Here is a 15,482-nt window from a genome sequence, read left to right as displayed (position 1 = left end):
GTGTAACTGCAAAGGCATGCAATGTATGTACATACGTATATATTTACGCAGTTGAAAATTATGAATTTTTGTTTTCCCAATTGGCAAGTGCTCTGTTATCTGTGGCAGCTCTCTACTTAGCTGTTGTTGGTTTTATGATTTTGCGATTTACGAAATTTAACAAAGTTAAAAATCCCTGATCATTTAACCCATTAGACGCCAACATTCCTTTTACCTAATTAGCAATAGTAAACAAACACTATTTACAGCGTTCAGTAGCAGGTTAACAGCATTCTGCTCTCGCCTCTGTTACTAACATTTTGTTTACCTTTGCTGGCCGTTGAATGGGTTGCACTGTTGCTATTTTGCTGTAAACAAACTAGTTCGTTTGCGTACTCGGCCGCTCGTTGATTATCGGTCGCTTGCATATTCAGTCACATGTTATTGCTTTTGCCGGTTAAACACTGTTGTTGAAGCAGAATTTCCCTCAGTTTTAGTTTGACTGCGCGTTGAATTGGTTTAGTGTGTAATATTCGATGTGTATTGTGTTATTTTATATGCGCAATGTGAATTTATGTACGCGATCTGTTATTCGCTAAACCGGAAATGCACACGCATTAAACGATTTATTTGCGTTGTTAAAAGTGCATAAAAACGCAATAATGTGGGTGATAGAATTAAGAAAAATTGTTCAAGAAAAGTGAATGACGAAACATTTCTGTTTGTAAAAATTTTTAGAAACATTAGAAAAAAATTAAAAATTTCAACAACCATAAACAAATAAAATGTGCAAAAATTATAAAACGAATATTTACACCACATTTCCGCTGCAATCAATAGAAACCTCGACTATCTATTCATATACTGGATTTCATCATAACATTGATTATGTCACACAAAATTTCGCATGGCATTAGTGATTTGCACATAACGTCGGAAACTGTTAAATAAATTTATTCAAAAATATTTATTATACAACTCATCAATGTTTGCAGGTGACTAAAGCGCCTCAAAAGCTGCCGAAAAGCAAAAGTTAAAAGTGTTACGCATGATCAAATGTCTTAGTCACATATTAATAAATATTTACACATGCAAATTATTTTGCGACGCTGAAATTAAATTTTACACAATGCATGCGAAACCTGAAAAGTCACGAAAATCAGATAAAATGACAAAGGTTGTCATTGGCGGCCACACGCATATAAATTCTTAAACAAAAATTTTTAGTGCCGAAAAATGTGTCAGAAAAAATTGTAAATCAAAGCGCTAATAAGCTTTTCAACTTGTAAATTAAGTGTTTAAAAATTGTGCATTCGCAAAAGTAAATTTGTGTTGAAAACTTTGTATCGGCACCGGCTCTCATTCAAGCGAATTCAATTGGAGTATTCAGTTATTTTCACTGGTTTTTTGAATCAACAAATCACAGCAACAAAATGCTGGCCGTCAAGAATTTCTTCTTACCCGAGCGGCCCGCAACAGCTAAGCCGCCTGAAACGCCACAGCGTTTCTCACGCATGCCTGAAGCTTTTCTACGCTCCATACGACGCCGTTCGCTGCGTGTAAAGCGCGCCAAAAGTTTGGTTGTACCCGATCGCGAGAAGCGGAAATCAGGTGAGGTAGCGTGTTGTTTTTCAGAGTGTAGGGTTGAGTGGAGTGCGAAGGGGAGCCGCTTCTAAAAATATATCTAGTCGTAATAAGAAAACGTATCTAATAATTAAGGTTAGATTGTGAAACTTTAAGTGAATTTTTTAGTATTCGATTTGCGTGAATATTAGATCTTTGAGCTTGGTAACATGAAATTCCAATAACACTTCTAGGATAGTCCATATTTATGTTTATAATATTAATTAGCTACGATAAAAAAAAGGTATGAAATGTTTATGAGCTTATGGAGCTTTAATTTTAAACACTTACAAACGCTTTGCGAAAAACATTTCCATAAGTGTGTTCCCTTTGGAATTTGGAATAAAAACTGCAGAGGGTTTTGCTTTTGATTCTAAATTTATCCTAATAGTCTCTGGATTAGGCATTTGGAAAATTTTTGAAGCTTTCGTACATTTTATGGAGCTTTTGTAAATTTTTATAAATTTGAATTTTTTTCATAAATTTCTAGATTTATCTTAAGAAAAATGTAAAATCTTTGAGTATGGCAGCCTTAATGCCAAACTTTTAAGCTAATCTAAATTTGGATGCAAAAATGTTATTAAAGTAGTCGATGGCGAAATGAAAGGTTGCTGCGAAAAATATCTTAAAAAACCCAGCATGTCACGTCTAGAACGAAGAGATCGCCGTATTAGAGAGAGAGAGATGAAAATACGTAGAACAAAAAGACCCCATTAAACAGACTAACAAACAGTTAGATAAAATTAAGATTTAAAAAGTTACTATTAGACTTAAATTTACTCATACGCGATTCATTAAATAAAATCAGGTATTAATAAAACGGTAATTAGTTGTGAAAGTTTTAAAACTATCGTGAGTTTCTGGAGCTTTCACATACAAAAGCTCGAAGATTTCAATTTACGAATTAAAATTTTTCGTATTAATTTTCGCCAAATCTGGGATAGCAATTTAAAACTTTTCCATAACCTTCTTAAACGTCATACAAGCCACCCATTGCCTTAATAATATCCAGTTTGGTTGCAAATTTTTGAAAAAAAAAACATTCGAAATTCCTGAAAATTAAGCTTTTATCAACTACTGGCCCAAATCTACCTACAAGTCACAAATTGTCAGTTAATTTATGTTGGTTGCCACAAATTGTGACATTAATTTTACAACATTTATGACTTCGACAAAACAAAAAAAAAGAAATAAAAAAAGATACAATTAAGTAAGAACATTTTGGCTTCGCGCTTAATTGGCGAATTACACATTTTCCATTTTTTCTGTTGTAAATTATTGAAATTCGCACAAGTGCGGCGGGCCGCTTGCATGTAGCCACTGGTTGGACAACAATTGCTTAAATAGCCATCCATTAAATAGCAACAACAATAAGAGGCAATACTTTTCACACATTGGTGTTAACTGCTGGCCATAAAATAGTCGCATGCGCTAGACACTCGACGAACGGCGCCGATCGCCTATTTGATTTTACATGAAGGCGCATAGGAAGAGCGGGGCTGTTGGGGATCTACCTACAAACAGGCATAAATGTAAATTTTAGTTTTTCTCTTCAATGTTAATAATGTTATTGTTTTAATTTTTTCAGCTTTTTTTAGCTAATTTTTATTATTTAATAGTGTTGGCCTGTTAATTTTTTGTCTCGCAACTTTTGTTTTTTATTTTTGGTTTTTCTTATTTATGCCTCAGCACTTGGCCTGCTTTTCATGTCTATGGCTCGTACGTAACACAATAATTACCGTTAATGCTTACCTAATTGCTTTTATTGCAATTTGTTGGGTTTTTGCTTTAATGACTGTAGGTTTGCTTAACCAGCAACTCGAGGAAATGCAAGCATCCATAAACTTTGGTAACGATTTTCCGCTTTACTGCAGTTCACTGCTTGCCATTGCGGCGGTGGAATGGTTAAAAAGCCAGTTGGTTGGAGGCAAGCATTGATTTTACCTACCAATTCAATTCGATACTTGTCTGCAGCCGCTAGCAAATTTGTTGCTATTTTTGCTATTGAAAAAGCTATTAAAACTTGGCAGTCATATCTGTTTTAGTGGTTATTCGAATGCTGTTTTCTTTTAGTGTTTTTTTTTAATATCCATTGCCACTTTTACTTATTTGTGTTTGTGCTTTTCTTTCGTTGTTGTTTTTTGACTACTGTTTTGCGTCGGTTTCCTTTTTGCTGTTTGTATATTTTGATGTATTTTTAATGCCTCTTCAACTGTGTGATCGACTCTGCTGCTTTTTAAGTATTACTTTTTCAGTGTTTTGAAATTCAAGCTGATTCGGAGGTGTGATAGGCCGATGAAATTGTTTTTTTTTTTGCCTGTTTAAACTACAATAAAAACTTTCAAGATCATCTTCCTTGTTTTATTAACACACTTTTATTAGGACGGGTTGTATGTATGTATGTATGTATGTATGTATGTATGTAACGGAATCTTTGAGCTTAATTTTCACTGGCTTCTAAGCATCTGATCGACTTGAAATTTTGCACACCTATCAAGGACCGATGACAATGCAATAATTTGATAAAAATTTTCCATTATCCTTATTGGGATTGCCAGGATTGTTATTTTCTTTTTTTACCTCTGGGCAAAAAGTAAGGTGAATTTGGTTGTAAAATGAAAAATCGTCATTTATTCTTGTAAATCAATTTCATCCCCTTCAAAATAATGCCCTCTCGATGAAATACACTTATGCCAACGAGTTTGACTGACTGTAACGGAATCTTTGAGCTTAATTTTCACTGGCTTCTAAAAATCTGATCGGCTCGGAACACACAACATAGATGACTAGATGGGAAACTCTTTTTCTCGTGAGAGCGCTGAAAAATGTGCATTTTTTATAATATAACATTTGCCAATATTGCCATACAGGTAGAAACATGAATTGGGTATTTTTTTATACAAAAATTGGGAATTTTTAGTTACCACACCACCATTGAGGTTAGTATATATTTAGTGTGCGGTTGTGTAATAGTATATTACTCGTAAACACCTACATATACTAAAAATAAAAAAATAGTTAAAAAAAAAACTAAAAAACACGCTTTTATTGCTAATCGAACTAAAAAGTAGAAAATAAAATATAGCTTAAAAAAACTAAAAAACACGCTTTTATTGCTAATCGAACTAAAAAGTAGAAAATAAAATATAGCTTAAAAAAACTAAAAAACACGCTTTTATTGCTAATCGAACTAAAAAGTAGAAAATAAATTTTAATGACAAAGGGGCCTATAATGAAGTAATAGCAAATCGAAGGATCAGTCATAGTCAACTACCTCAGAACAGAATTATAACAAAAATTAAGATACAAATAGAATAATTCAAATTAGAGTTAAAAGCGTGGGATGCATTTTGCTTCACTTTCATAACCCTCTGTACATAGGTAGTTGCCAATAGAATGATTGTAATATTTACTATATCAAGCATCCCACGCTTTTAACTCTAATTTGAATTATTCTATTTGTATCTTAATTTTTGTTATAATTCTGTTCTGAGGTAGTTGACTATGACTGATCCTTCGATTTGCTATTACTTCATTATAGGCCCCTTTGTCATTAAAATTTATTTTCTACTTTTTAGTTCGATTAGCAATAAAAGCGTGTTTTTTAGTTTTTTTAAGCTATATTTTATTACTGTTTTTTGTTTTTTTTTTGTAACAAACTCGTATCTGTTTCAAACGAACATCGGTGGATAAACACTTTTATGACGAGATATTTATGATTTCGAAATATTTATAAGTCCTGCATCGTTGACTTTTGAGAGTTGAAGATATGCGCTTATTTTTTGGAGATTCACACATAAATTTCCAAATTCCATAAAGGGTTTTCCAATAAGAGGTGTTATTTTGATAAAAGATCAATGGTCTCGTTGCTTTTGTGGCCAGTAGCGCCGTCTTGTTGAAAAAAACGGTGTCCATATCAATACCATCCGATTCCGGCCATAAAAAATCTTTGATTATCTGTCGATAGTGCAATCCATTCACCGTAACTGTTGCTCCAGCTTCATTTTTGAAAAAGTCAGATCCAATTACTCCGCCGGACCATAAACCGCACCAAACAGTCACACGTTGAGAATAGAAAGGCTTTTCAACAATAACTCTTGAATTTTCTGAGCCCCAGATCCGTCAATTTTGCCTGTTGACGAAGCCACCGCGGTGGAAATGGGTCTCATCACTCAACATGATTTTTCGATGGAATTCCGCATCATTATCATGCATTTCAACGACCCAATCAGCAAAGACACGACGTTGTTGATGATCGGCCGGCTTCAGTTCTTGTGTTAACTGGACTTCATAAGCCTTAAGACCCAAATTTTTATGCAAAATACGGTGTAATGACGTTTGTGGAATGCCAAATTCCGAAGAACGACGAGGAATGGACACACCTGGGTGTTCTTCAACACTTTCGGCTACAACAGCAATATTTTCGACTTTCGGCTGTTCTTGAGCGACGTGCACGGGTTTGATACTTCACATCACTAACTTGTCCCAACAGCTCGAATTTTTTCACCAATTTCTCTATTGCGGTCCGACAAGGTGCTTCACGATGGCCCAAAAATGTTCGAGCTTTACGAACCGTCTCTGTCAAATTTTCACCATTTTTTTAGTGAATTTTAATAATTTCAATGCGTTATTTAAGCGTGCCAGAAAAATTTACACTTATTTTAGTTAGTTATTTATTTATTTTTTTTTTTTTTTGAAGAAATGGTTCTTTCATTTAACTAGTAAATCCGATTTACTTATGTCTCGTTCCTTATCATGTCAACTAAATTTGCTAAGAATTTCATACAGTTAATTAACTCTTCCTTTCGTTCTATTTCAATTTGCTCACTTGATTAAGAATTACGAACTTTCCACAACACATCTTCGCACATATTTCAATTACGAGCTTTGCATTTCCACTTTTCTGCTATAATAAAAATAACCTAACTCTGTCATATGCGTCAAAATTGCAATTGACATCGATTAAGAATGGCACATACGGCAACAAAAACATATTCAAATTGGAGTAAATCACGTCAAGAAACGAAAAACAGAAAATATGAATGTAAAATAAAGAGTAGCTAAGAGTTCTCCAATACACAGGTTACATTCTAGCATACATAAGTATGTGCTGACTTTTCTCTAACACTGTACGCCAAAATTGTCTGAGAAAAAATACTCTTACCGACAGACGAGCAGCAGCTAAATATCATAGTTGTCAGTTGTTGCAGCGGTGACAGTTGTCAACAACATTTTTGCTAGATTAATAAAAAAAATATTTACACACTTACATACGTACGTACATGTGCCCGCATGTAAGCGCATTACAAATTTATGCGTAAATGAAAAAATGGGAAAAACAGTAAAATCAGATTAAATGTTGGGAATTCGCACACATCTTCAAACCACACAACGATCGCTCACACATTTGCACATTCTTATGTTCTATATTCGTGCACACACACACACACATTCAACTAGTTTTGCTACTGCAAATATGACATGACAAATTGAAATTCGTTGTATTAATGCGACGTGGAATTTATGTATTTAGTGACTCTAATGTTTTGGAATTTATGATGGGAATTGCGTTTGGACGAAAATAGGTCGAATAAATGCGACAACCTTGCCAACAACAAATAGTTGTTGTACTGTCACAGTACATGCTAAATATTGTTCTCCTCGTTTAAGTTTGTACGTGTTGCATATTTCAATGAATAAACAATGCGGATTATGGGAAAATAGGGCTGCTTTTTGGTATGCAAAATGAGAGGCGAACTCATTTCCTGAATGCATACAAATTTGCAGAACAAACATAAGAAGATGTGTGGTGAGGACTCGTAGTAAGGTGGATAAAATTCATTCTAAAATACAAGTTACAAAAAAATGCAATTTGAAATATGTAACTGAATCTAATTTAAAACCCCAATGCATATATTACAACTATAAATGGAAATCACACCTTGCTTACTCTAACGCCTATATCTTAAAATCTCAGGGCAACATTAAAAGTTTATGGAGTCTATCCCTAAATGGCATTTGGCGGATGTGTCCTATTGAGTATATAAAATTGGACATTTTTCATGGGAAACTGCATTAACAAATCAAAAATCCGTTCAGCATTTTCGATTCAACAGCGTTCGATTTCATAAGAATATAAACATTTATTTCTTTCCAATGCGACCAAACTCAAATATAAGGCAACAATCAGTTTCATTGCGTTTTTCGTCCTCAAACACTATTCAAGACAACCGTAAACGAGTGATTCGCATAATTCAAACGGAGCCGTGTTAGTCTCAATGAAAGTCGGCCATCAACTGTTGTTGTTCCAGAAAACATGTTGAAGAAAACTTAGAAGATGTGGCCAATATCAGACCGTTAACCGGCTCTCAACGAATTTGAAAGTATTAGCTGGTGGAGCGACGTAACCAGGGTCATGACAGCGGCTTGTATGCGCTGAGATTGTGTTGGTGATATACGAAGAAAATCAACACAGTCTTCGCTTATGCTGCTTCGTTGTCGCCTGAACAACGACTGATTGGACGAGTGTATGAATACGTGTGAAAAGAGCGGCTAGAATCTGTGCCGAATCCCGGTGACGTGGCAGCTGAATTACTCACTTACTTTAATTTTTCACCATAGCTGAAGGTCAAACCGGGTAATCTATCATTCTTCGATTTTGTATGATAATTTAGTTATGAAGAATTTTTGTAGAGGTTGGATACCTCATAATTTGAACGAAGCTCGAAAAGGCCCTTGTGTAATGGAGCAAACAAACTTTCAAAAAATTCATTCGCACTGCTCATCAAAATGCATATACAGTGCGTTAAATAACTATGGAACAGAGGCTTAGGTACTGACGCGGTTTGTTTTATTTGTTTCTTCCTGAATTTGAATTTTTTATGGAAGTGTGGTTCATTTTCACAATGGATCAGCAACGGCCTAAGTGAATTGGTCTAAGTGAGTTGGTTTAGAGACCGACTGCCACTTCTTTTACCTAGTTCATTCTCCCATAAAAACCACATAAATCCAAGTTTCAAATTTTGTGCAATTTAAAAAAGATCAAAAAAATCAAAATTTCATCATAATCAAACATTTTTAATTTTACTAGAATTATAATTTTATAAATTACTTCATTTCAAAAAATTCTAAGGCTATATAACTGGGCACTCGAGTTTTTCCTAATAATTCTGATTAAAAGTATACAATTTTGAAGAATTTTTTTTAAATTTGCACGAAGTTTTACTGTCAATATGCTTAAGAAGCGATTTATGAATACAAATCAGGTGTATGCTCCTCGAGTTAGTCATTTAGAACTTATACCCGTATAAGTGTTTAGCTTAGAGAGTGAGATGCCAGTTGCTATTGAGAAGTCTTTAACTTTCAGATACTCGTTTACTGTTTTATTTATTAGAGCTCAGTGGCTCAGTGTGTTGGAAGATCTATTGATGAGGAAGTGACGGAGAAACAAATCATCTGTAATCTCAATATCCTTTTCGAATAGCAAAAGTAAAGTAAATATTACACTTTCTAGTAGTTTTTTATAATTTTTAATTATTTCTGTCTAACTTTCACACTCAATATACCAAAAAAGCACTAGCGAACACGTAACAGTTAATAAAAAAATCTGCATAAAGCGACGCAATACGATCTTAGTGTTATGTGTATATGCACATACAATGTAAACATATAATTAAGTGATTACTCACAGCCGAAATTCATAAATCTCCAAGCATCTGCTTGTTTTTTGCCTAAGTCACTAGCAAATATTTTGCAGCCGCAGCGATTTCATGCAGCAAAAGTCAGCTCAGGTCATGCTAGCGTGTTATATGGAAAATGTTTGTTGTTGTTGTAGTACACTGTAATTAAAAAAAATTACTTATCATCATTAATGTGCGAAAAGGTATTATAATAACAGTAATTTTCTGCATACAGTTGAAAAGTAAAAGTTCAGGCAACTTTCAAACGCGCAAGGGAACACAACCACACTCAGCGCGCTGGACAGGGCGGATATTTTTTTCTTTCTAATTTTACCACGCAAATTATTGCCTTTTCACCAAAATTGCGACTTATTATTTTTGCGTTGCAGTGCAGCGTTGTGAGTGGGCAAGTTATATACTCGCATATACATACATACATATATAAATATGGGTACATATACCCACAAAAAGTACAAAAATACACTCGCTTTTGTTGCATTATGAGATTGGCCACTATTGTTTGGCTTCACAACGGCGCAGCTAAATAAACTAATTTATTTTCCTACAACTAATATTGCAGATATATGTAAATAATTATATGTGCACACGTGTGTGTGTGTATTTGTGTACATTTTACCGTACTTTTGGCGAAAGTACTATACGTACATTCGAGCGTTTCCGCCTTATTGATTCTCCTGGTCAGCTCGTCAAAGCAAAGTTTTGTCTTTCATCTATGACTACCACAAATGTAATGCCATACTAACTGTATAGATATACAAACATATGTATGTAAGTGCATATATAGTTTCATATGCATAATAATTTTAATAATAGCTTACGTTATGTTGCAGCAACTTTTACCGAAAAGCACAAAGTGTTGAAATGGGGAGATATTGCAGCTCCGAGCTCGTGCTCCGGTTTCTTTTTTCAACGTGCGCTGGCTTTCCAATGAAAATCACAGAAATCGCCACAATCAGTCAGTTATGACATTTGAGACAACTTATTAAAAACTCTACAAAACCATAAATGCTCGTTAATTGGCAAACGAACTCAGCAATTGCCGAAATAATTATTATTTCCTAACAAACTCCTCAGCAGTGTCGGCACTCTTTAGTGTCTCATATTTTAAAGAAAATTAATTGTTCACTCGTTTTTCGCTTTAATGTACATATGTATAATACTATATGTATGTGTGTATGGGCAGAAATACTAAACTCTGGTTCGCTAACGCCATCTGAAATTTGTCAAGTTTTGTTTATATAAATTAGTATTAAAAAAAAAATTTTTAACACAATTTTGTTTGTCTTATTTAAATGTTTTTGCGCACAATTTTTAGTTACACTTTTCATATTGCAAAAATTCGTGTAATATCTTATTTTTTTTATTACTCTTTTATTAGTTTTGTGAAATATTTTTCTGATATTAACTAAACTTTTTTCTGTGTGTTTCTATGTTCACAATAAAGCGGTTTAGACTATTTATTTTTGTTTTTTTTCTAAATAATTTTCTTTGTATTTTTTCACGCGAACATAGTTCAAACTACAAAAAAACTTTAACTTAAAGTTTCAAACTTTGTTCAAAATTCACAAAAATAAAAAAAAATTTCATAAAAATTCAAATTTTGTAGTTAGAATTTTTAGAAAAATTTTGGGTATGCAATTTTGTTGCTTTTTTAATTTTGGTAAAATATTGTTATTGTGAACGTTGATTTTTAATAATTTTTTTTTGTTGACGGAAATGCAACGAAAATGTCAGAAATCAACGTGGTTTTTCAACCACTTCAAACTTACGCTTTATTATACCAAAATGTAATGGGCCCTAAATATAATATAAAACTGGATACCCGAAATTTTTCCAAAAAAGCTGGTTAAAAAGTGTGAAACTTTTATAAACATTTGTTTGCATTTTATGGTTTTAATTGTAGTATAAACAATATTTTTATAAAAAAAAAAATGTATACAAAATAAATAGGTAGTGTAAATTTTGCAAACAGTGACACGTACATATAAACGCACTCTTAATTTAGCTTTACTACCTTCTCTCTCTTTTCTCAATGCATTGCTCAAAACAACTTCTAACTCATATCGTTTGCATGTAAAATTTAAGTTTCATTGTTGTTGTTGTTGTACTTAAATAGTTATTTTATAAATATAAAAATAAAAAAAAGAAATATTCGTTTAAGCACATCTGAATAAGGAAGCCCAAAAAATTGAAGTGAATAAAAAATAACATTTTTTTGTCTTAAATTCATGATTGGTTTTTTTTTATACAATTCTAGTACAAAATTATTTTAATAATATGCTTTTTAAGATTTGTATCAAAATACAAGAGGTAAAATATCTTAATGATTCTGATAATGAAAGGTCCAAATCAACCTGTACCATAAGGAGGGCTATTCAAGTCGAGAAATTGGACGATGAATCGGGAGATCAGAGGCAATGGTGCGCTCTTTAAAAAAAAAGTCAAAAATTATGGTGTTAGAAATCCTACGAAAGGCAACAAAAAACTGACTAACCGCCAAGTAGACCAAATTTATAAGGAAGCCATGAAAAGTTTTTTAAATACGATTTGAATAAAAGAGAAGCTGGGTCTTCCAGTGACAACCAGGCACATCTCCCACATTTTACGCAACACAGAATAAGTAAAATTGAAAAAAAAACCGGTGTGCAAGCCTGTGCTGAAAATGCATCACAGACAATCGGGTATAGACTTCGCTCAAAAAAAAATTCAGTGGGAAAATAAGTGGTGCAATATTGTGTTCTTCGATGAAAAAAGTTCAATTTAGATGGCCTAGACTCAAGTTCGTTATGGGTACAATTTGCGCAATAACAACGGCAGTATGCCAAAGAGAAACTTTGGTGGTGGCAACGTTATGGAATGAGCGGCTTTTTCATCAAGAGGAAAGGCAAATATTTGCTGTGTATCGAGCAAAATGAATCGTAAAACATACACGGATTTATTGATGAATACAGCATTTTCCAACAGCATTAGATAAGACTTATTCATACTTCCTTTAAAAATTTCTTTTGTCACATTTAGAATGAGATCCTCCTAAAGATATACGCTAAATCCATTATTATTCAAACATATATTTCTCGCAGTGTATTTGGAACATGGCGATCAGTTCGCTAACAATATTTTCTTTTATATGTATTAGCAAGGTTTTTTTTATCATGCAAAAACTAGTTTACCGCGCACTCTTAGTATCGTCTGTCTAAGGCTACCCTATGCTTGATCTTTCGAACTGCAACACATTTGCCTTCACTCTATGTTATTCTAGTCACATTAAGCAACTGCTGAGACGTGTATTCAGTCTTATCTCTCTTAGATTTAAACATTTTGCGCTTCGAGGTTATCATTTTCCCTCTCACATTAGCAGCAGTAAACTTTTATTGCATTTTAAGTGTTTTTAATTATATTTATTTAATGTAATGCAGCTTAATTGCTTTAATTGAATTTATTTCTAGAAAAACATATTTTCTATCACTTGCAACAAGTGTTAGAAAACAAAACCGGCACGTTAATTTCCGTACATTTAATGTCACCTGCACATGGATATTTTTATTAATACAAGGTGGCGCAAAATTTGTACTAATTACCTCTTTACTAAATAAAAAAAATATTTAGAAGGATGGAAATCTTTATTTCGACCTTCGTCGTACGACGCCATTTCCAAAAATGGTTAATCTTGCGATGGGGTGATTAATTTTGCGCCACCCTGTACCTACTTAGTTACATTTATGTCCCATTTGCATTTTTGCCTGCTCAGTGCTCTAAATAACTATACTTTTCTGTATTTACTGCAAATATTTTTCTTGCAATCTCTTTTTCTCTCGCTCCATTGCAAAAAAAGTCCACTCACCTTGAATTTTTCTAGCCAAATGGGTTTTTTTACGTGCAACCGCTCATAAATCATCGCCTCAAAGCCGAGTGTACAGCCAACTACGTAAACATATAAGCGATATTTATTTAGCAATTTATTATTATTTTTATGAGATAATTTTGCGCAAAAAAACCTTTCTTATCTACAGCTGAAACACTTAGCCACTTTCAAAGCATTTGCATCAGAATTTTTCTACTAAAATTGCTTTCTTTGTTATAAAAGTATTTGTTGCAAAATAGGGGCGAGTAGAGGCTGGTTAATCTACTGATTTCAATTGTCACTGCCCGCTATCTTATCAAGTATTTTTTATCGAAGCTGAGTGCAGTAATGAAATTGCAAATCTCAATGTTTGTTTTATATAAACGCAATTTATCACGTGTGAGGCGGGCGATAATAATCTATATTTTTTGTTGAATTCCTAAGTCAATTTAATGTCATTAATGCTGATGTGTCGGGGAAATACGCAATGTTTTCTAGATACCCGCGGATTTCATCGCATTTTAGAGAAAGGAAGTGATAAGGAAGTTTAAATGTTTGTAAAATGATCCTATTAAATTTATTTAAAATGAAGTGCGCTACATAGATTGTCGCAAATGGTAAGTGTAGAGGCACCATAAAATTCATAGTCACAGAATATTTTACGCTGACTCGAAACTGCGTTTTCCCCAGATTTTTCAGAGAGCTAAGAGGTTATTGAACTCCTTAGATTTATCAAGGGTCGAATACCCCAATACTGATAAATATTGTCTAGCTTCAAGTTCTGCAGAGTTTGTGCTCTTTCAAACGATCTTCAGGATCGCTAAAAGCCGGCTTATATCCCCCACTAACCGCTGTTTTTATAAAGCAAAAGACAGTAGGTATATTGACTCGCGCAGCTGGCTCAGCCCAAAGCACAATATTTTCTAACTCCCCAGTATGGAAGAAATGGTGGTGCATCTTCTCTGTAGCTACTTCAACAGTGTGTGTGACTAGAATGAGGTGCTTGGGCAAACCTTACTTTGATAGTTGAATAGATCTGAGCAGCCTTAGCTAGATTTAAAGGAAAGGAAGAGAAGGTTGTCCAACATTTTACTCATTTTGTTCATTCAGTGGCCCAGGAAGTCGGAAATTGCATTTATATTCAAAAAATTTCCCTTGTTCATATATTATAGAATATTTTCCATTGCTTTTGTTTTTTTAATTAACATACCATTTTTATAAATATTTGCCGTAAATAAATCTTTGTTGACTCAGTAGCTTTTGTTTGTGTTGGCACAAAGGTTTTATTCGCAAAACGCAAAATAATTTATTAATACCTGTTTCGTCGTTAATTTGCACGTTTCAGAAAAATTTCAACCGGTCGCTGACACATTTGCAGATTGTAAAAAATTTGTCATATGACATCATTACTGCATTTATGTGCAAAAATAATTAGCAGAATTGATTGTCAAGATTAAATAAAAATGGAGTTAAAAACAGTAAAATGAAAGAATGAAATGAACAGGCTTGAAAAATTAAAAAGTGTAGGGCTTGACGTCCTGAATCAATTTTGTGTATTTAAGGGGGGAGTCGCCTTTGAGATAACTATAGGCATTTTAAGATTTTTTCCATAAAAATGAATTTCTTTTTATAATAAATGTAAATGGAGCTGTTGATTCTAGGGTATTCTGCAAGCCAATCTCTTTGAAATAATTCACACAAAATGTAAAGCCCATTTGCCAAGCCTGTGTAAACTGTAGATCAGCGCTTGAAATCATAGCTTGACTGTTGTCGTAGAATTACAAAACAAATAGGGCACACAGTTTTATAGACCTTTAAATTTTAGTATAAATAAAAAGGCGGCCGCCGTAGCCGTGCGTGCCTACCGTTGGGAATTCAGAGAGAGAACGTAGGTTCGAATCTCGGTGAAAGGCCAAAATGAAGAAAAAGTTTTTTTTTAATAGCGGTCGCTCCTCGGCAGGCAATGGCAAAGCTCCGAGGGTATTTCTGCCATGAAAAAACTCCTCATAAAAAATATCTGCTGTTCGGAATCGGCTTGAAACTGTAGGTCCCTCTGTTTGTGGAACAACATCAAGACGCACGCCACAAATAGGAGGAAGAGCTCGGCCAAACACCCAAAAAGTGTGTTCGCGCCAATTATATATATCATATATATCTATATAAATAAAAATGCTAGTTGATTTTTGATAAATTTTTTCATGAGGCTGATGCGCATTTTCTTCACATAAAGCAAAATGTCGTGCATTCAGCGTTTGATCCAGCTCTTGAAACATTTCTGGAACTCTATTTTCGGTGTAGCCATCAGAACCGTCCATTACTTCCTTTCGGCTATTAAACAC

The 15,482-nt window shown here is 33.7% G+C and overlaps 1 protein-coding gene across 2 annotated transcripts in view; it reads left to right on the top strand.

Annotated features, from left to right (window-relative positions):
- The first annotated feature begins 450 nt into the window (after positions 1–450).
- LOC129249407 (centaurin-gamma-1A) overlaps positions 451–15,482 on the top strand; it is a 132,054-nt gene continuing 117,022 nt past the window's right edge. The window contains exons 1-2 of one of the 2 annotated variants that reach the window (XM_054889209.1): positions 451–643; positions 975–1,590. In XM_054889209.1, coding sequence (XP_054745184.1) covers positions 1,413–1,590 — 178 coding nt within the window. In that variant the 5' untranslated portion in view covers positions 451–643; positions 975–1,412. Of the gene's footprint in view, positions 644–766; positions 1,591–15,482 lie in introns of those variants that run through there. The other variant, XM_054889208.1, reaches the window with a different exon arrangement.

The sequence above is a fragment of the Anastrepha obliqua genome, chromosome 5, assembly GCF_027943255.1.
Source record: "Anastrepha obliqua isolate idAnaObli1 chromosome 5, idAnaObli1_1.0, whole genome shotgun sequence".
Lineage (NCBI taxonomy): Eukaryota > Metazoa > Arthropoda > Insecta > Diptera > Tephritidae > Anastrepha > Anastrepha obliqua.
The sequence above is the reverse complement of the archived record's forward strand: the minus strand, read 5'-3'. Positions and strand labels throughout refer to the sequence as shown.